The 22282-nt window shown below is 40.1% G+C and overlaps 1 protein-coding gene across 6 annotated transcripts in view; it reads right to left on the bottom strand.

The window, feature by feature from the left end:
* Nucleotides 1–22282, bottom strand: part of CFAP44 (cilia and flagella associated protein 44) — a 151606-nt gene that overhangs the window by 118559 nt on the left and 10765 nt on the right. For 5 of the 6 annotated variants that reach the window (XR_006777375.2, XM_045785165.2, XM_045785166.2 and 2 more), the window contains 5 exons: nt 19925–20080; nt 19260–19419; nt 15270–15432; nt 11299–11401; nt 340–556 (listed from right to left, as the gene is read on the bottom strand). Coding sequence is in view for 4 of the 6 variants with exons in the window: in XM_045785165.2 (XP_045641121.2) it covers nt 340–556; nt 11299–11401; nt 15270–15432; nt 19260–19419; nt 19925–20080 (799 nt within the window). In the remaining 2 variants the exon portion in view is untranslated. Of the gene's footprint in view, nt 1–317; nt 557–11298; nt 11402–15269; nt 15433–19259; nt 19420–19924; nt 20081–22282 lie in introns of those variants that run through there. The other variant, XM_087861615.1, reaches the window with a different exon arrangement.

Below are 22282 nucleotides of genomic sequence, written 5' to 3'. Positions count from 1 at the left end.
ACCTAGCCATCATACAATATTACTGCCACAAATTTAATAGTGGATCTGAAAACACAATATGCCATGTTAGTAAGCATTATACAAACCCCTTTAGGTGATATAAAGCCTATAGGAAGGCAGCAGGCTAAATTTAAAAGCCCTTCTTTTTATCTATCCTGGTTCCAGTAATAAAAGCCCCATATCCAATTAGAAAAGCAGCACTACAGTTAGTTTTGAAGATAACACATTTAAAAATTATCCTAATATTAACATCAACACAAATGTCTTCAGCTGGTTGATCCTCTTAGACAATATCCTTAATGATAATCTACCCATACCTGTATCAGTCGCACAACCTACTTGATGTGACCCGATCCTGACGTAGTGAGCTGCTCATCATCTTCAGGATTGAAAGTAACCTTAAAAACTTCCTGAGAAAAGGCTTTTGTCCTCAGTATGGGCTGTTCTTCTTTCCAATTCCAGATGGTCAGTGTGTAATCAGGGTTGCTGCCAACAGAGGCTAGCAAGGTACCATTGTAGTTAAAATCCACATAAGCATAGCCCAGCTCAGTCCCATCTGAAAGGATGAATGGGAGTCTAATGAACAAAGGCAACATTTATTTCATTTTCAAAAGCATATTTAAAAAAGAAAAAAAAAGGAGGAAAAGAGAGCAAGCAGCAAGCGAGCACCCTTGGTGATAAGTATTGATGAAAGAATGCCAAGAATTCCCAAAGAAACAATCCAAAATCATGCACCACCCTTGGCTTTAGAATGAATTACATGACATGAGGGGGGAGAGTTAAGAGATCTTAGTCACATTTTACACAAGAAAAACACTTTGAGAACATTCCATTTTATGAAGTGGGGGAGGGGGGAACAAAATCATGTTGGATGGCGGAAAGATATCAATCTGTAATTAGAAATTTGCCACTGAAAAATTCATTAAAAAAAAAATTGAGGACGTTAGGTTTTTGGTTATGCATGTAAGGAGCTTGGAAGTCACTGTTCCATCCTAACCACAAATAAAAAGCTGAACACACTGAAAAATCAACAACTCTTCTTGAATTCATAACTGAGGGAAGGACACAGGGCAAATGGCTGCTCCCAAGATTAGAGAGACTGGCCGGTGAGGTGCATTGGCAACTTACCACAGCAGGAACTCACAAGCAGAAACAGCCAAAACAGCAGAGGGAACAGTGCCGGGGTAGTAAAACCTGAACAGTTTTAACTGAAGAATTCCTGGAGGCTCAGTGTGGACAACTCTCAGAGTTAAAAACTCCAGGGGACCCAGTCATAAGCAGGCCCCAGCAATATTGTGAGATTTATTCCCGGGAGCTTGACCGGAGCTCCCACAGTAAATACCTAGAAAAACCCCTCAGGCTTTCAGCCGGGAGAGGCGGAAAAGGAACCATTTTGAAACACACCAGAACACTCCGTTCTTCTTAATAAAGCCTGTCCTCAGGAGAAACTAATTAACCGGAGCCTAACTAGTCTGGGGAAGGAAATACCCAGCTTTAGCCCCTTCTAACCTTCCTGTACCACCTGAGGGCAAGAAAACAACTCAGAAACATTTGTGAAGTTCAGTCCAGAGGCAGAGGCTCACTAAAAATTTGAGACCTAATCAGAGAACTAAAGAACACTCCCCCTCCCCCCACGCCTTACTACCAAGTTTTAAAAGGCCTATTTACAGCAATTATTTTTACCCACTACACCATGTCTGGCTATCAAGAAAACCTTACAAAGCATACCAAAAGGCAGGAAACACGATCTGAAGAGACAGAACACGCATCAGAACCCGATATGGCGCACCTGTTGAAATTATCAGACTGGGAATTTGAAACAACTATGATTAATATGCTAAGGGCTCTAATGAATAAAGTAGACAATGTGCAAGAACAAATGGGCGATGTAAGCAGAGAAATGGAAATCCTAAGAAAGAACCAAAAGGAAATGCTAGAGATAAAAAACATTATAACAGGAGGAGTTAAGATGGCGGAGGAGTAGGAGACACCGTTTTCAGCCGGTCCTCCGAGTCGAGCAGGATAGGTACCAGACCAGCCTAAACAACCACGGAACCAGCCTGAGACGCAGGAAGACGCATCTGGATCTCTACAAATGAACATCTCCAGCGCTGAGTATTGAGGTACGAAGCGGGGAGCCATAAAACTGTGCACAGATATCGGAAGATAAACGGAAGGGGGAGGGAGCCGCCGCGTTCGGGCGCCGGGAAGCGGTAGCCACTTGCACGGGAGAGCGGGCGGGGCTCACGGTCGGCACCCGCAAAACAGCAGACTGAGACCGTGAGCCGGGTGCGCGCGCCACCAGGCATCTCGCGGAACCCCAGAATCCTGGTGCGCTCACTGGATCCAGACTGAGACCGGGAAATCCGGGAGCACGCGCGGGGCGGCTGGCGGCATTAGAAACACAAAGGACAGAGACGCGCCGGCCCTGGAAGTGAGGGCTGGGACGCCGGGTGTGGGGCGCACATCCCGGGACGCTGCAGGGTTGAGCAGCACCAACAGAAACAGAGTTAAAGTGGCCAGAACATTAGTAGAGAACGGGCCACAATCCTTCTGTTCCGTGACAGAGGCTGAAATTCGGCTGCTGCTGCTCTGACTCTCAGAAGAGGCACAGCAAACCGCCAGGGAAAGCCGCCAGAGAACAAAAGCCTGGAAATACTGGCTCAGGGAGTGCCCATCCCCATCCCCCCTCGCAGGGGACACGGAGACTCTACCCAAACAGGGCTGCCTGAGTATCGGCACGGCAGGCCCCTCCCCCAGAAGGCAGGCTGAAAAATCAAGAAGCCCACAACCCGAGGCGCCGGGGTGGCGCAGTCATTGAGCGCCTGTCTCCGGCTTAGGGCGTGATCCCAGCGTTCCGGAAAGGAGTCCCTCATCGGGCTCCTCCGCTGGGAGCCTGCTTCTTCCTCTCCCACTCCCCTGCTTCTGTTCCCTCTCTCGCTGGTTGGCTGCCACATAAATAAATAAATAAAATCTTTAAAGAAGAAGCCCACATCCCTAAGATCCCTATAAAACAAGGGGCACGGCCTGGGACCCAGTCAATAATTTGGGCTCTGGAAACCCCGCAACCTCTCTTCATCAGAATGACAAGAAGGAGAAGCCCCCCCCAGCAAAGAAAAGACAGTGAGACTGTGGCCTCTGCCACAGAAATAATGGATATGGATGTAACCAAATTATCAGAAATGGAATTCAGAGTAACGATGGTCAAAATGATGACTAGAATTGAAAAAAGTATAAACGAAAAGGTTACTGAGAATATAGAATCCCTAAGGACAGAAATGAGAGCGAATCTGACAGAAATTAAAAATTCTATGAGCCAAATGCAGGCAAAACTAGAGGCTCTGACAGCCAGGGTTGCAGAAGCAGAGGAAAGGGTTAGTGAATTGGAGGATGGGTTAATAGAGGAAAAAATGAAAATAGAAGATGGTCTTAAAAAAATGCATGCCCACGAATGTAGGTTACGGGAGATTACTGACTCAATGAAACGATCCAATGTTAGAATCATCGGCATCCCCGAGGGGGTGGAGAAAAACAGAGGTCTAGAAGAGATATTTGAACAAATTGTAGCTGAAAACTTCCCTAATCTAGCAAGGGAAACAAACATTCGTGTCCAAGAGGCAGAGAGAACCCCTCCCAAGCTCAACCACGACAAACCTACGCCACGTCACGTCATAGTGCAATTCGCAAATATTAGATGCAAGGATACAGTATTGAAAGCGGCCAGGGCAAAGAAATTTCTCACGTACCAAGGCAAAAGCATCAGAATTACATCAGACCTGTCTACACAGACCTGGAATGAGAGAAAGGGTTGGGGGAGCATATTTAAAGCTCTTTCAGAGAAAAACATGCAGCCAAGGATCCTTTATCCAGCAAGGCTGTCACTCAGAATTGATGGAGAAATAAAGACATTTCAGAATCGCCAGTCACTAACCAATTTTGTAACTACGAAACCAGCCCTACAGGAGATATTACGGGGGGTTCTATAAAAGTAAAAAGGCCCCAAGAGTGATACAGAACAGAAAGTCACAGCCAATACAAAAAAAGACTTTACTGGCAACATGGCAACATTAAAATCATATCTATCAGTAATCAGTCTTAATGTAAATGGTTTGAACCATCCCATAAGACACCACAGGGTTGCAGATTGGATAAAAAGAAATGACCCATCCATTTGCTGTCTACAAGAGACTCATTTCAAACCCAAAGATGCATTCAGACTGAGAGTAAGGGGATGGAGTACCATCTTTCACGCAAATGGTCCTCAAAAGAAAGCTGGGGTAGCAATTCTCATATCAGATAAATTGGATTTTAAACTACAGACTATAGTTAGAGACGCAGAAGGGCACTATATTATTCTTAAGGGAAGTATTCAACAAGTGGATATGACAATTATAAATATATATGCCCCCAACAGGGGAGCAGCAAGATACACAAGCCAACTCTTATCCAGAATAAAGAGACATATAAATGAAAATACATTAATAGTAGGGGACCTCAACACTCCACTATCAGAAATAGACAGAACACCCTGGCAAAAACTAAGCAAAGAATCAAAGGCTTTGAATGCCATACTCGACGAGTTGGACCTCATAGATATATATAGAACACTACACCCCAGAACCAAAGAATACTCATTCTATTCTAATGCCCATGGAACATTCTCAAGAATAGACCATGTTCTGGGACACAAAACAGGTCTCAACCGATACCAAAAGATTGAAATTATCCCCTGCATATTCTCAGACCACAACGCTCTGAAATTGGAACTCAACCACAAGGAAAAATTTGGAAGAAACTCAAACACTTGGAGACTAAGAACCATACTGCTCAGGAATGACTCGATAAACCAGGAAATCAAAAATCAAATTAAACAATTTATGGAGACCAATGAGAATGAAAATACAACAGTCCAAAACCTATGGGATACTGCAAAGGCAGTCCTAAGGGGGAAATACATAGCCATCCAAGCCTCACTCAAAAGAATAGAAAAATCTAAAATGCAGTTTTTATATTCTCACCTCAAGAAGCTGGAACAGCAACAGAGGGACAGGCCTAATCCACGCACGAGGAAGCAGTTGACCAAAATTAGAGCTGAAATCAATCAAGCAGAAACCAGAAGTACAGTAGAGCAGATCAACAGGACTAGAAGCTGGTTCTTTGAGAGAATCAATAAAATTGACAGACCACTGGCAAGACTTATCCAAAAGAAAAGAGAAAGGACCCAGATTATTAAAATTATGAATGAAAAAGGAGAGGTCACGACGAGCACCATTGAAATTGGAAGGATTATTAGAGACTTTTATCAACAGCTATATGCCAATAAACTAAGCAATCTGGAAGAGATGGAATCCTTCCTAGAAACCTATAAACTACCAAGATTGAAACCGGAAGAAATTGATTCCTTAAACAGGCCAATTAATTATAAAGAGATTGAGTCAGTGATAAACAACCTTCCAAATAACAAAACTCCAGGCCCGGACGGTTTTCCTGGAGAATTCTACCAAACATTCAAAGAAGAAATAATACCTATTCTCCTAAAGCTATTTCAAAAAATAGAAACAGAAGGAAAGCTACCAAACTCATTCTATGAGGCCAATATTACCTTGATCCCCAAACCAGGCAAAGACCCCCTCAAAAAAGGAGAATTACAGACCGATTTCCCTAATGAATATGGACGCCAAAATCCTCAACAAGATACTTGCTAATAGAATCCAACAGTACATTAAAAGGATTATCCATCACGATCAAGTGGGATTCATACCTGGGATGCAAGCATGGTTCAATATTCGCAAATCAATCAGCGTGATACATCATATCAACAAGAAAAGACTCAGGAACCATATGATCCTCTCAATCGATGCTGAAAAAGCATTTGACAAAATACAGCATCCTTTCCTGATTAAAACCCTTCAGAGTGTAGGAATAGAAGGTACATTTCTCAATCTCATAAAAGCCATCTATGAAAAGCCTACTGCAAATATTATTCTCAATGGAGAAAAGCTGGAAGCCTTTCCCTTAAGATCAGGAACTCGACAAGGATGCCCACTCTCGCCACTATTATTCAACATAGTACTAGAAGTCCTTGCAACAGCAATCAGACGACAAAAAGGGATCAAAGGTATTCAAATTGGCAAAGAAGAAGTCAAAATGTCTCTCTTTGCAGATGACATGATACTCTATATGGAAAACCCAAAAGAAGCCACTCCCAAATTATTAGAAGTTATAGAGCAATTCAGTAACGTGGCAGGATACAAAATAAATGCTCAGAAATCAGTTGCATTTCTATACACGAATAACGAGACCGAAGAAAGAGAAATTAGGGAATCCATCCCATTTACAATAGCACCAAAAACCATACGTTACCTTGGAATTAACTTAACCAGAGACGTAAAGGACCTATATTCTAGAAACTATAAATCACTCTTGAAAGACATTGAGGAAGACATAAAAAGATGGAAAGATATTCCATGCTCATGGATCGGAAGAATTAACATAGTTAAAATGTCCATGCTACCCAGAGCAATCTACACTTTCAATGCTATCCCGATCAAAATACCAAGGACATTTTTCAAAGAACTGGAACAAACAGTCCTTAAATTTGTATGGAACCAGAAAAGGCCCCGAATCTCCAAGGAACTGTTGAAAAGGAAAAACAAAGCTGGGGGCATCACAATGCCGGATTTCGAGCTGTACTACAAAGCTGTGATCACAAAGACAGCATGGTACTGGCACAAAAACAGACACATAGACCAATGGAACAGAATAGAGAGCCCAGAAATGGACCCTTGGCTCTTTGGGCAACTAATCTTTGATAAAGTAGGAAAAAACATCCGGTGGGAAAAAGACAGTCTCTTCAATAAATGGTGCTGGGAAAATTGGACAGCTACATGCAAAAGAATGAAACTTGACCACTATCTCACACCATACACAAAAATAAACTCCAAATGGATGAAAGACCTCAATGTGAGACAGGAATCCATCAAAATTCTAGAGGAGAACATAGGCAACAACCTCTACGACATCGGCCAAAGCAACCTTTTTCATGACACATCCCCAAAGGCAAGAGAAACAAAAGATAAAATGAATTTATGGGACTTCATCAAGATTAAAAGTTTCTGCACAGCCAAGGAAACAGTCAGAAAAACTAAGAGGCAGCCCACGGAATGGGAGAAGATATTTGCAAATGACACTACAGATAAAGGACTGGTATCCAAGATCTACAAAGAACTTCTCAAACTCAATACACGAGAAACAAATAAACAAATCAAAAAATGGGCAGAAGATATGAACAGACACTTTTCCAATGAAGACATACAAATGGCTAACAGACACATGAAAAAATGTTCAAAATCATTAGCCATCAAGGAAATTCAAATCAAAACCACACTGAGATACCACCTTACACCAGTTAGAATGGCAATAATAGACAAGGCAAGAAACAACAATTGTTGGAGACGATGTGGAGAAAGGGGATCCCTCCTACATTGTTGGTGGGAATGCAAGTTGGTACAGCCACTCTGGAAAACAGTGTGGAGGTCCCTTAAAAAGTTAAAAATTGAGCTACCCTATGATCCAGCCATTGCACTACTGGGTATTTACCCCAAAGATACAGACGTAGTGAAGAGAAGGGCCATATGCACCCCAATGTTCATAGCAGCAATGTCCACAATAGCTAAATCGTGGAAGGAGCCGAGATGCCCTTCAACAGATGACTGGATTAAGAAGTTGTGGTCCATGTATACAATGGAATATTACTCAGCTATCAGAAAGAACGAGTTCTCAACATTTGCTACAACATGGACAGCACTGGAGGAGATAATGCTAAGTGAAATAAGTCAAGCAGAGAAAGACAACTATCATATGATTTCTCTCATCTATGGAACATAAGAACTAGGATGATCAGTAGGGGAAGAAAGGGATAAAGAAAGGGGGGGGGTAATCAGAAGGGGGAATGAAACATGAGAGACTATGGACTATGAGAAACAAACTGAGGACTTCAGAGGGGAGGGGGGTGGGGGAATGGGATAGACCGGTGATGGGTAGTAAGGAGGGCACGTATTGCATGGTGCACTGGGTGTTATACACAACTAATGAATCATCGAGCCTTACATCGGAAACCGGGGATGTACTGTATGGTGACTAACATAATATAATAAAAAATTATTAAAAAAAAAAAACATTATAACAGAAATGAAAAATGTCTTTGGTGGGCTCATTAGTAAACTGGACACAGCTGAGGAAATAATCTCTGAACTACAGAATTGATCAATAGAATCTTCTGAAAACCGAGGAGCAAAGAGAAAAAAAAAACAGATTAAAAACAGAATAACTAAAAACTATAAAACAACTAATAATGTAATGTATGGGAATGTCAAAAGGAGAAGAAAAAGAGAATGGAACAGAAGAAGTATTTGAAATAGTAATGACTGAGAATTTCCCCCAAATTAATATCAGACACCACAGATCCAGAAAGCTCAGAGAACACCAACTAGAATAATGCCCAGAAAACTACAGAAAATGAAGATAAAGGAAGAACTCCTGAAAAAAAGCCAGAGGGGAAAAACAGCTTACCTACAGAGGAATGAAGAATTATATCCAACTTCTGCTCAGAAAACCTTACAAGCAAGAAGAATGGACTGAAATATTTAAAGGAAAGGAAGGAAAAAAACCCACCAACCCAAAATTCTGTACCCTGAAATTATCCTTCAAAAGTGACAGATAAAGTCTTTCTCAAAGATTGAAGGAATTTGTTGCCAGGAGATCTGCTTTGCTGAGAATTTTCCAATAAGTTCTCTAAACAGAAAGCAAATAACATAGGTCAGATAACTCATAACTCAGATCTACATAAAGGGATGAAGAGGACTGAAGGAGGAGTAAGTGAAGGTAAAATAAAACACTTTTATTTTTCTTATTCTTAATTGACGTAACATATAACAGTTTGTTCAAGAAAACTACAAAACAGTATCTGTCATGAACATAGACGCAAAAATCCTCAACAAAATATTAGCATCTAACAATGTACAAAAACAATTAGATTATTATTTTGTGGCTATCAACAAACTGATTTTAAAGTTCATACAAACAGGCAAAAGACCCAGAAATATTAAGTGAAAAGAAAAAGGTGAACTGATAATACCTGACTTCAAAACTTCCTATAAAGCTGCAGTAATAAAGACAATGTGACATCGGGGAAAGAATAGATAAATAGATAAATGGAACAGAATAGAAAGCCCAAAAATAGACCTACAGGAATATAGTCAATCGATCTTTGACAAAGGAAGGAAGGCAATATAACAGAACAAAGACCGTCTCCTCAACAAATGGCACTGGAACAACTGGACATCCATAGGCAACAAATAAGCAAACAAGCAAACAAATAAATTAATGTAAACATAGACCTTACACCTTTCACAAAAATTAACTCAAGATGGATCATAGTCCTAAATATAAAATGTGAAAACATACAACTCCTAGAAGATAACATAGAAGGAAACCTAGATGACCTTGGGTATGGTGATCCCTTTTTAGATTCCACACCAAAGACAAGATCCATGAAAGAAATCACTGATAAGCCAAAATTCCTTAAAATGAAAAACTCCTCTGAGAAGGGTAAGGTCAAGAAAATGACAAAACAAGGCACAGACTGGGAGAAAATATTTGCAAAAGGCATATGTGAAAAAGGACTGTCACCCAAAATATACAAAGAACTCTTAACACTCAACAATAGGAAATGAACAACTTGATTACAAAATGGGCCAAAGACCTTAACAGTCAACCTTACCAAAAATATGCAGATAACACATAAACATATAAAAAGACACTCCACATCCTATGTCATCAGGGAAACACATATTTAAAAACTGAGATACCGCTACACACCTATTTAGAATGGCCAAAACCCAAAACCACTGACAAACACGGAATGCTGGCAAGGATGTGGACAACAGGAACTCTCACTCACTGCTGGTGGGAATGCAAAGTGGTACAGCCACTGTGGAAGACAGTTTCTTACAAAACTAAGCAGACCCTTACCATAGGCTCCAGTAATTATGCTCTTCGGTATATATCCAAAGTAGTTGAAAATTTATGTTCACACAAAAACCTGTACTCGAATGTTTATTGCAGCTTTATTCATAATTGCCAAAATTTGGGAACAACTAAGATGTCCTTCAATATGTGAATGAATAAACTGGTACATCCAGACAATGGAATATTATTCAGCACTAAAAAGAAATGGGGCTATCAATTCATGAAGAGACAGGGAGGAACCTTACATGCATATTACTAAGTTAAAGAAGCCAATCTGAGAAGGCTACACACTGTATGATTCCAACTATATGACATTCTGGAAAAGGCAAAACTGTGGGGACAATAACAAGATCAGTGGTTGCCAGGGGTGTCTGGGTGGCTCAGTCAGTTAAGCATCTGCTTTCAGCTCAGGTCATGATCCCAGAGTCCCGGCATCGACTCCTGCATTGGGCTCCCTGCTCAGCAGGGAGTCTGCTTCTCCCTCTGCCCTTCACCCTGCTTGTGTTCTCTCTTCCTCACTCTCTCTCAAATAAATAAAATCTTAAAAAAAAAAAAAGAAAGAAAGAAAAGATCAGTGGTTGCCAGTGTGAGGGCATGAATAGGCAGAACACAGAGAATTCTTAGGACGGTGAAAATAAACTGTATGAGATGATAAGAATGGATATACATCATTAGACATTTGTCTAAACCCATAGAATACAACACCAAGAGTAAGCCCCAGGGGACACTGTGGACTCTGGGTGACTATGATGTGCTAACAGAGACTGGTCCTCAGTAAAAAATGTACCTGGTGAGTGATGTTGATAACAGGTAATATTTCACACGGGTAGGGAAAGAGGGATAGGAGAAATCTCTGAACCTTCTTCTCAATTTTATTGTGAATCTAAAACTGCTCTGAAAAGTAGTCTGTTTAAAAAACTACTAAAATTAGTTTTATGGAAAGCAAAATTCGTAAGAGAACTGTGGTGATTAATTTCATGTGTGACTATTTTAATCTTGGTGGACCTCACTCAATCAGTTGAAAGTCCTTTAAAAGCAAAACTGAGGTTTCCCTGAGGAAGACGAAATCCTACTTGAACATGTAGCATCAACTCCAGCCCAAGAATGTCCAGCCTACTGGCCTGCCCTACAAACTTCAGACCTGCCAGCCCCTGAAGTGCATATGCCAATTCCTATAAATAAATCTCTTTTCTACCTCCTCCTAGTTCTGTGTCTCTGAATGTTGTTAACTTTGAACATGGAATCTTTTAGAGGTTGTACTGAGCTCACCATGAAGGATTCTGTAGGGCCTCAAAGAAGGATATTCATAGATGATAATCTTCGGGAAAACTCCTTTTTCGGCTACTGTGAAGTAAGTTTTATCAGGATGAACCTATAAAAAGTAAAATCTCACTTAAATAGTAAAATGAGGATTTTCTTATAAATAGTCCTATTAATGTAGTATTTAGAGCCTGTGATTTTATAATTTATTAGGATCCACTCCAATAGAAAACTAAAAAATGGGCATCTGATAAGTACGTGGTGATGGATGTGATTTAAACTGAAACCTAGGAGAACCCTCACAACTTTTTTAATTGCCATCAGAAGAGCTAGAACAGTGGTTCCCAATCTTTAGCACACGTCAGAACCACAGGGAGGGCTTATTAAGGCACGGAAGGCAACACCTACCACCATTTTCTGATTTAGTACGTCAGGGCTGGGCCCCCAAAATTTGCATTTATATCTCTAACAAGTTCCAGGTGATGATACTGCTAGCCCGGGGACCACTCTTTGAGAACTAATTGTTTACCCTCCATATATAAATCAGCCTAAATTTTTGTACAGAAAAATTCATGCTTCCAGAGTAGGTTACAGCTCAGTTTGAAAAATGACAAAATTTACCACAAATGTATATAAACTTAGTAGAAGTGAGAAAGATACAATATTTCCAAGCCAGATGCAGAGGAAAATAGAGTAAATATGCCCTGGGTAAACTATTTGTGTCAGCATTCCAAATGATAGTGGTGTAAATCTTGTAGAATTATATGTTTGTTCCTGTTATTTTTGGTCATTGGTAAGCCAATGTGCAGGAAGAGTAAATGGATAGCCTAAAAATAAAAATAGGCTGTTACACAAATAAACTATTTAAGACACATATCATGCTTTATAAAATTCTATTTTTGGTTACTGTTTTGCAACTCCTGATTGGAACAGGAGCTTTCCCCAGAGGACATCGGTGGAACTGTAGGTTTTGGTACCCAAGATGACATTGTAGCTTTTTTTCTTCTCCCCACCCATGGGGCCATAAGACCTACAATAGGCCATCTTCGTGCTGACACCTCTTCCATTCAAGTAAACACCCATCACTTCAGCTTGAAACAAGGCTTGGGTTTATAGGATGGACACTCAGTGAGAGAATAATGTTTACTGCATGCTTATTACATGCCCCAGATGCTGTATAAGTTTTAAACGAATTAATTCCCTTAAATTTTACATCAACCTCGTGAGTTTGGATACCATTATCCTTCTCACCTTTTTGATGAGGAAACAGGCACAGAGAGGCTAAGTAACTTGAAGTCATACAGCTGGCAAATGTCAGAGGTAGGATTCAAGCCAGGTGTTGGAAGCCAAGATGAAAGTGGATCTAAAAAATAGGAGCTACGAAGGACTTAGGGGGAAGCCGATGATGCCCATTTACAGAAGAATATTGTGTAGGATATGTGGTCACAGAAATCTGAATGGGAATTCAGGCAAATCTTTTACCCCTCCAGGTCTGGCCTACAGTGAGTGAAAAAGTTTCAGCCCTTTCAGATCAGAAGCTCAGTGGGGTTGAGTTGGGTGTTTTATTTTTAGTGGAGCCCTGGAATTAATGAGTCATTTACTTTATACTCAACATACAGATTCACCCTATCTTTTCTGAAAGATAGTTGATCTGTCCCAAAAACATATTTCTCACGGGTTTCTCATTGCCTTGCAAGAGCACTTCTCATCCACAAATGGATAACGGTTTTGGGAAAAAACGAAGTGGTGAGGACAGCCGAGGAAAGGCCCCAGCCACTGCCCAGGCACTGACAGCTCCGGCACGCATGGAGAAAAGCCCTGTGGACACCCAACTGCCCGGCGCCCAGGAGGAAGAGGATGAGGATTAGCAATCTTGACCACAGTACCCCTCTACCTACTGACCTCAGACCAAATTATTGTACAACAAAATAGAAATTTCAAAACTACTGTTGGCCCATATAGTGAGAGAAAAAGAAGTGATAGTTACTTTTTTCTCAGTACTGGGCAGTGATGTGGACCTCAGGGCTCATGACACCTCAAGGTGGCCCCTGACTGACCTCCCTCCACAGAGCCCCTGCCCCTCACGTTGCGCCTGTGAATATTTGCACGCAGCTGGTGCCACAGTATCGTGTACTTGTGTGGGTCTCGGTTTTTGCCTTTTTGCTTTTTTAATGAGTCTTTCTCTTTAGATGGATTTTAAACTCTGAATTCATAGAGGTCATGAACCCTTCATTTAAATCCCTGCATGGTCTGAGTACTGTTGGACACACAATGTAATATAATAAATTCTTGTTGGGGCCCCTGGGTGACTCGGTCGGTTGAGCATCTGACTTCAGCTCAGGTCATGATCTCAAGGTCCTGGGGTCCTAGGATCAAGCCCCACATCAGACTCCACGCCCAGTGGGGAGTCTGCTTGTCCCTCTTCCCTCCCCTCCCCCTCCCCCACCCCGCTCCTGCTCTCTCTCTCTCAAATAAATAAAATCTTAGAAAAATAATCATAATTAATTAATTCATTCTTGTCGAGGACAGGGACTTTACCATGCGCACGTTATGTGTAGATAGATGATCAAGAAAGAAAGAACCATGAGACTCTCTTCACTCTTCCGTCTCACCATATCCTGTTTCCATAGCCACTCTAAGTTCTGTTTGTGGAGCTCAGATCTTCCTTACCTTCTCCAGTCCCATTCATGTCCCTGCTTCACTTCTCAGAGCAAGAATCTTCAAAACCTCTCTGCACACCTCCATTTCTAATCTAGATACCCTACCAGGTCCCATCTGATCTAATCAAAAGTATTTCCCACTACTCCCTGCTAGCTTGGCCCAGTCTCTCTGTTGGAGCTGCCCCAGGCTTTCTGCTGGAAGCCCTCCACCCCTGCAGGGTGTGGTGACGTGGGCCCTGCACCTCCCGGTTCTGTCTGGACTGCTCACACCTGACAGGGCAGCAGGGCAGACTTCTATTTAAACCATGATCCTTCTAAAATCCCTTTGAGCATCTGCTATGGAAGTGCTGCTTGTATGCGCCCCAAATCCTGCGTATTTCTCCTCCTTTCCCTGTCTCACACAGCCTACTCTGAACAGGGGCCCCTCTCATGACGTAAAGACAGCAAGAGGTGTTTCTCGGGTGGTTATTGATGAGAACAGATCTAGGGACACCTATTTTTAAGGATCACAGAGTAGAAAAACAGTCAAAGTAAAAACTCAGGTATGGGGCCAAGTGCTATAGAGAGATCAGGTAAGATACAGTTGGAAAGGTATTCTTCAGATTTGGCTACTCAAAGGGCCATTGGTCACTTTACTAAGGGCAATTTGTGAGGTGGTAGGGAAAAAGACAGCAGAAGCTTGGCTTTGAAGGGAAAGTCAGTGGGTAAAGAGAAGGTATGGTTAGAGAGGGGCCTTTTAAGGTGAGAACAAGTTGATTTAGTGTGCTTTTATGCTGAGGATGAAAAGTCTAAGGAAGTAGAGGCCGAAGATACAAGAAAGAATGTGACTGATGGAGACGCACCTGCGAAGGAAGAAAGAGAGAGCCTCCAAATCACATGCAAATCCTTTTGTCCACCGCTCAAAATTACTGAATGTACAATCTGTACTTGATCTCCTAATGTTCAATTCTATACCTACATCTTATCTGGCACTTATCTCTATTTATTATATGAATTATCAATTGTGCTGGTCATCTGATATTTTTGCAGAAGGGCAACATAGCATCCAATATGAAAAACCTGCAGGACTGTGGGAAGGAAGCCCCTTAACCTCCATCAGCTCCAGTTTCCTTATCTGCAGAATGAGATGATGGCATCATTAACATAATGTAATACCGCACAGAGATCACGTCAGTGAATGGAGCAGTTGTAATCGCTGAATTGAAAATGCCTTAATCCTGCAATACTGCATATGGTATTAGCACCTAACAGCCTGGCTGGTCCACAGAAGAAACAAATACAAAAAAAGAGATTTTTTCCGCTGAGTCGCTAGCAGCATACCCCGATGACACCAATGCCTCTACCGCTGATACTTCGCAGGTACATCTGTTCCTTGGTTTTCAAATTCAGAAGGATCAGCTGGTTGCCAGCTATGTACGTCACCGTATTGCTGTCCAGCAGTTGTAGGTTGGCCCGCTTTCTGCAGTCATACCCAAAGGAATGACTGAGGGAAAGTCGTTAAGGAAAACAAGTGGAACAAAGTAAGCATCCTAGAGACAGGAAACGTAAAGAAATATGTCTATTTTTAAAAGCTGTGCCATTAGACAAAGGTTCAGTGTTGAAGTAGTTGACTTTTACTTTGAAACTCAGAGTTTTTATTTATTACCAATGCAACTTTGTTCTTAAATGAGGTGAAAATTCTTATACTCTGATTGAATCGATATTTTAATTTTCCTAGGGGATCCTGAAAGCAGATTCATTTTATAAAAGTAAAAGTATTATATAGGCCTCTTCCTTGAGGTTAAAAGGTGAGACGTGTAAAATTCTGATAGAATGTACTGAAGTTCTGACAAACCAGTGACAATGTGACTAATAAATCCACATAGATGTAACTGAAATTTAATTCATATGAACAAATTATGAAAATGGACTAATATATAGTATATAAGTATGTATAATAAATATGCTAACATTCCTTCCTGAACTCATTAGTATGTATAGGTGTGTAGATGAGTGTGTGTGTGTGTGTGTGTGCGCACATTTATGCTATAGAGTAAGTCTGCACTAATTCAAAATAGAAGTTAAAACAGTCTAAGTTTTTATAAAATATCTTTTAAATGTTCATTGTTACTACATTCAAGTTCAAATTAATATAACCCAAAATATAAATGTAGTAAGTAAATGAAACTAATCTATAAAAAAATATAGTTTGCAAAAGAAATATATAGTATATCTTAAGCAGACGGATTCATATTTTCTAAGCACTCACTGTTGAACACAAAAGTTAAAGGATCATTGGAGAAATCTTTATTTCTTGAGCCCTTCTTTAATAAATAAATTCTGATTTTAGAGGATTACCCTTATTTGTAAGTGAATATTTTTAGAGAAAGAAACTATGTAGAATTTTTAACAAGAAGAATATCTACAATTGTAAAAAAGAGAAAATTTTAATGCAATTTGAATTGTGAAGCATATACAAATTACAACAAAATATACGTAACTATATGTAACTATACCTAGCTCATTGCCTAAGAGTTAAATTGAAAAAGAGAGAGAACATTTCAGGGTTTTTGATCTGCTCAAGAAAAAGGAATTTTATCAATTTAATAAAGACATAAACACCTAAAATTGAATCTTATATAAAAGTGCAAATTAATATATGATCCAAAGATCTTGCTAAAGTTATTTAGGCCTCATGGAAACTATCTGAGGCCTCTTTACAAATAAAGAGTGGGAACCACAGGCTCTTTATCGTCACAGAGCCTGGTATGGGGCAGGAGGTTTTGCCTACCTTCCTTTTCCCTTTCCCCAAACTGCTGTTCTCACCTTTCCTTCCTTCTCTCCTTTCTCTTTTCTCCAGTGCCAGCTAACACTTTGGAAGGCTAAAAGCTATGTCTATAGCTATGAGAGTACAAGTAGGCTACCATCTCTTCACTAACTTGGGTGGCGGTTGGGATCATTTATCTGATAATATCATCTCTAATTTAGGGGTGGGGGACAACTCCATTTTACTTGCTGCTGCTCTCCAATGCAGAATGGGTGAGATGGTAACTTCCCAAACTCTCCCCTTCCAAATCACAACCTGCTTCTTCTCGTAGCTCATCTCTATTTCCCAGAATGCCGAATGCAGGGTCTTGAGCCCTAGGCATTCAATAAATGTCCGTCGGATGAATTGATTAATTAATGTATAACTAGAGTCTGATCCTTCTCTTTAACCCCAGAGGACAGCGGCAGCCATTAACCAGAGCTTTGAAGATGTTAAATTATGTTCTGCTATACCTTCAACTCCTTCCTGTTTTATCTCATCCTCTCTTCTGGCTCGCATCTTCTTAATTTCCTATCAGAGACCCAGGGCTATCACTGTTTGTTCATGGGCGTCTAGGACCCTCACTTTTAAACTGCATTTAAGGGATGCCTGGGTGGTTCAGTTGGTCAAGCGTCTGCCTTTGGCTCAGGTCATGATCCCAGGGTCCTGGGACTGAGTCCCCAATCAGGCTCCTTGCTCAGCAGGGAGCCTCCTTCTCCCTCTGCTCCTTGACTCTGCTTGTGCTCTCTCTCCCTCTCTCTCTCTCTCTGACAAATAAATAAAATCTTAAAAATAAAATAAAATTGCGTTTAATTACATATTCTATAAATTATGCTATGTTTTGGGTAATATTTACTAAATGACACATTTCTTGATTGATTTACAAGATGCAAACTTTAAAATTGAAGTAGACTCAATATAATCACTAAAGTATAAAAGAGTATGTAGGGCATACATGACAGCTGACTTCTCCTTGGAGCTTCTCATTCCTGGAGAGTAGAGCTGTCTAATGCGAGATGTTCCAGAGAGGCAGCTTTTGATTCAAGGTCTGGAAGAGCTAATAACGTAAGTTATCCAAAAATGGGATAAACTACTTCGTGACTTCCCTGGTTTTGAAAGTATTCACGGAAAGTCTATAGCTTATACAGCCACTCATCCAACATGAATAGAAGCAATTCATACATTGAGTCAAAAGTCAAGGTCATTCTGACTCTTATTTGGAATCTAGGCATATCTCTCTAATATAGAGATCCCCGTACCCTGGAGCAGCAAGTCCCCACTATTGGGGGCTGGGAGAGAGCAACATAATCAAAAATATCTGGGAAGCTTTTTCAGACTACAAGTGCCCAAGACTCCCTCCCCACAGATATAATGCAGTAGGTCCGAGAAACATATCAGACCATGTGTATTTCAGGAAAACTTCCAGGTGACTCTGATAAACCACCTCATTTGAAACAAGTAGGCTAGAAGAAAGGCAACAGTATAACTTTTATCAGCAACTTGTCCAGAGACCACATATGCAAAAAAGTCCTGAGTAGAGAAAACTCCAAGTTATAAGATTCAGGGTGAATTAGTTTTAGGAATTGAATTCACAGTGAATTTAGGGATTGAAACAGAAAATTATAATAACATGTCCTATTTTTATATAAAAAGCAAAACTGAGTCAGGAAGTACATGGCCCTCCTCTTTAAGCACCCCTTGTATAATAGGCCAGTCAGTGGTTTAGGCCATGTGGTCATCACCACCACCCATCTGAAGGTAAGCATACTAAATTGCCAGCCAAGGGCATGAATGGAAATCTCCTAACTCCACCTTACAAACCTAACATCATACAGTGATGGCAGACCCTAAATCCTCTTGTCAATGATCCCCACCTTTCAATTTCTTGGACTCTTACTCTCCAGACCAATTAAAACTTATTCTTTTGGGCCCTACTTTCTCAGGGTTGTCTTCCCGATATTCATCTGATAAATAATGTGTAAGTACTACTGCCTGACAATGGTATCAGTGTTTTAAGAAATCAATGATTTTAACATGGTAGGCAGTGAGAAAGGGATGTCAGGCTGGTGAAAGTGGAAAACCAGGATAAGAGGCCTTCTGGTCTCCTCCACATCATGTCTCATGAAAGAACAGCCAGAAAAGCATCACTTCTCTTTGTGGTTATTTGGCACCAACAAAAGCTTAGTTTAAATTAAGTTCATGTATTTCTATCTCAACTTCTCGAAGGGCCAAGCTTCTTAGAATTACCTAAGACAGGGATTGGCAAACTTTTTCTGTAAAGGGCCAGATGGTAATATTCTAGGCTTTGTGGACCAGGTGGCCTCTGTGATAACTACTTAATTTTGCCCTTGTAGTGTGATGGCAGCCACAGACAAAATGTAAATAAATGAGAATTGTTGCGTTCCAATAAAACTTTATTCATAAAAACAGACCAGAGGCCAGATTTGGTCCATGGGCTAGTTTGCCAACCCCTGACCTAAGAAGCTGAAATCCAAAAATGATACACATGTAACTGGAGTGGATACACAAGTGTGAGAAGATCCAGTGGTATGTTCGAATCCGGAGTCACAAAAGGCATCGACACAAGCTCCGTATAATCGTAGAAGAAGTTCTCTGAGATTTTCTTCTTAACTTTCTCCTCTGCCTCTTCTGAGGCTGGAGTGGGGGCTCCCATATTCTGAGAGTCTAAAAAATTAAAATATTTTAACTAAGAAGAGCATCTGGTGAATCCTAAAATGGTATTTCACAAAGACGGGAGGCAGGTACCTAGCTTGCAATACTCTAGCAGTAAGTACCACCCACCAGTGAGCATGGGAGGAAGAGCCAACATGCCTATGTGCATCAGGGTGAATGCAGATCTCTGGTCATGGTTTCTGCAGTCTCAAAGAGCAGCTCCCAATCAGTTCCAAGGGTGAGTTATAATTCATTAATCTGGGGCTAGAGCACTCCTTAGACCATCCTACTCCCCAGAAAACCAACTATGAGAGTTTTGTATGTCATCCTCAGAAATGTAATATACAGTTCCAGAGCTGCTAAATCACCCTATTAAAGTTTGTTCCATGCTTTTTCCTTTATCACCCCGACACATCCTGCAAATTTTTATCTCTATGGATTTGTAACTGTTTAATTTGGGCAACTTGTCTTTAAAACAGTTACTATTACTGATAGAAAACTAATAATACTTACTTACCTCCAATGTTGCCCATATAGTCATCTTGAAATGAACTTGAACTTCCTTCCAAATGTTCCATATCATAATCATCATCCTCTAAATGTGATTCTCCCCCTTCAATATATGTTTCATCTGTGGCATCTTCTAAAACTTTGTTATCCTCTCTCACAGCAGCTATTAAAAGTAATTTGTTTTAATAATTCCTACATTTGGAATTAAAAATTTCCTTATTTCCAAAGTAGCTAATATTTTCTGATCACAACAGAAGTAAATTAAAAATAAACTATGATAAGATATCTGGAAAACCTATAAGTATTTGGAAATCAAAGAACATTTAAAAATATGTATGGGTCAAGAAAAAATCAACAAAGAAATTTAAAAATATTTCAAACTAAATGGTAATTAAAATATAACATGTCAAAATTTGTGGGATGCAACTAAGGCAATGCTTAGAGGGAAATTATGGTTTTTGTACACTTACAAGAAAAGAAAAAAAGTTAAAACTCAATGACCTAAAGCTCTACCTCAAGAATATAGAAAAAGCAAAAAAGCAAATATAAAGAAATAACAGAAATAATAGAAATTAAAGCAAGGATCAATTACATAAAAGGCAAACAAACAGTAGAGAAAATTAGCAAAACCAAAATCTTATTCTTTGACAAGATCGACCAAATGGAGAAACTCCTAGCTAGACCAATCAAGAAGAAAAGAGAGACAATACAAATTCCAATTTCAGGAATGAAAATACAGCCTAGAATTATGCCAACAAATTTTACACTTTAAAAGAAATGTACAAATTCTATGAGACATACAAAGTTACAAAACCTACAAAAGAAGAAATAAACAACCTTCTGTTTATTAAAGAAATTGAATTCATTAAAAATTTTCCGATTAAGAAAATTACAGGCCGGGGCGCCTGGGTGGCACAGCGGTTAAGCGTCTGCCTTTGGCTCAGGGCGTGATCCCGGCGTTATGGGATCAAGCCCCACATCAGGCTCTTCCGCTATGAGCCTGCTTCTTCCTCTCCCACTCCCCCTGCTTGTGTTCCCTCTCTCGCTGGCTGTCTCTATCTCTATCGAATAAATAAATAAAATCTTAAAAAAAAAATTTTTTTAAAAGGAAAGAAAAAGAAAATTACAGGCCAAAATACTTCCCTGGTGAATTTTACCAAACATTTAAGGAAGAAATTATACCAAATCTACACAAAACATTTCTGAAAGTAGAAGAGACCAAAATTTTTCCAGGTCTCCAGGCAAAAAAACCCCAAAAAACAAACAAAAAGAGAGAGAGAGTGGATGGGGGAGCTCCCACGTACGTGGCCAAACCAGAAGAGAGACCTCAACTCACAGCACTGAGAGAAAGGGTTTCAGGACAGCAGCAAATTACTTCCTGTTACCTTTTGGGATCCTAAGAACCACAATGTGTGAATTTATGAGCTGAGCACCGGGCCAGACCACACTTGACAGGCCTGCCCCTACCAGGGTCTAATATAAGAAAGAGAGACCCTGAGGCAGTGCTAGACAAAGGGTCATTATTATTAAATCCATCCATTCAGGAAAATGCTGCAAAGGACAGGAAACCAAACAGTAGATCATCCTGTGTCAGAAATTAGAGAGTGGAGAAAAGTGGAAATGGAAAATCAAGAGAGAAGCAAACTAACATTTTTGAAGACAGTGATATAACCGTATTTTTTGGAAAGATAATTCTAGTGGTAGTATGGAGAGACTTGAACAGGAAGCCTTGAGTGGAAATCCTTGTTGTAAGAGTCCAAGCAAGCGGAGATAAACATCTCCAATAAAACATGATGTGGAGAAATTAAAGATTTAAAAGATATGTCTCAGATACATTGAAATAGTTTAATGTAAATTTTGTAAATGAATTGATTTCCCCAGGTCTCCTCTACGTGAATAATCAAAATTATATTTCTGAAACTATATTTAGGGTTAGAACTACAAAAGTCAAGACTCCACTAAGACACCTAACACCATGAGGCCCCATCAGAAAGAGCAAGCTATCTTTTAAAAATCTGTTTACACAATTCCTCACATTTTCTTCTTTTTCTTTCTTTCTTTTCTTTCTTTCTTTCTTTCTTTCTTTCTTTCTTTCTTTCTTTCTTCCTTCCTTTCTTTCTTTCTTTCTTTTTCTTTTTTTTTTTTTGAATAGTTGGCACACAATGTTACATTAGCTTCAGGTGTATGACGTAGTGATTCAACTTCTCTGTACATTATTCTATGCTTACTACAAGTTTAGCAACCATCTGTCACCATAAAACACTATTATAATATATTCCCTGTTCTGTACCTTTTATTTCTTGACTTACTGATTCCTAACTGGAAGCCTGTATCCCTCTCTTTCACCCATTTTGCCCATTCTCCC

This window comes from Ursus americanus, chromosome 4 (assembly GCF_024610735.1).
Source record: "Ursus americanus isolate L20-20 chromosome 4, mUrsAme1.1.p, whole genome shotgun sequence".
NCBI lineage: Eukaryota > Metazoa > Chordata > Mammalia > Carnivora > Ursidae > Ursus > Ursus americanus.
This window is presented reverse-complemented; position numbering and strand designations above follow the sequence as displayed.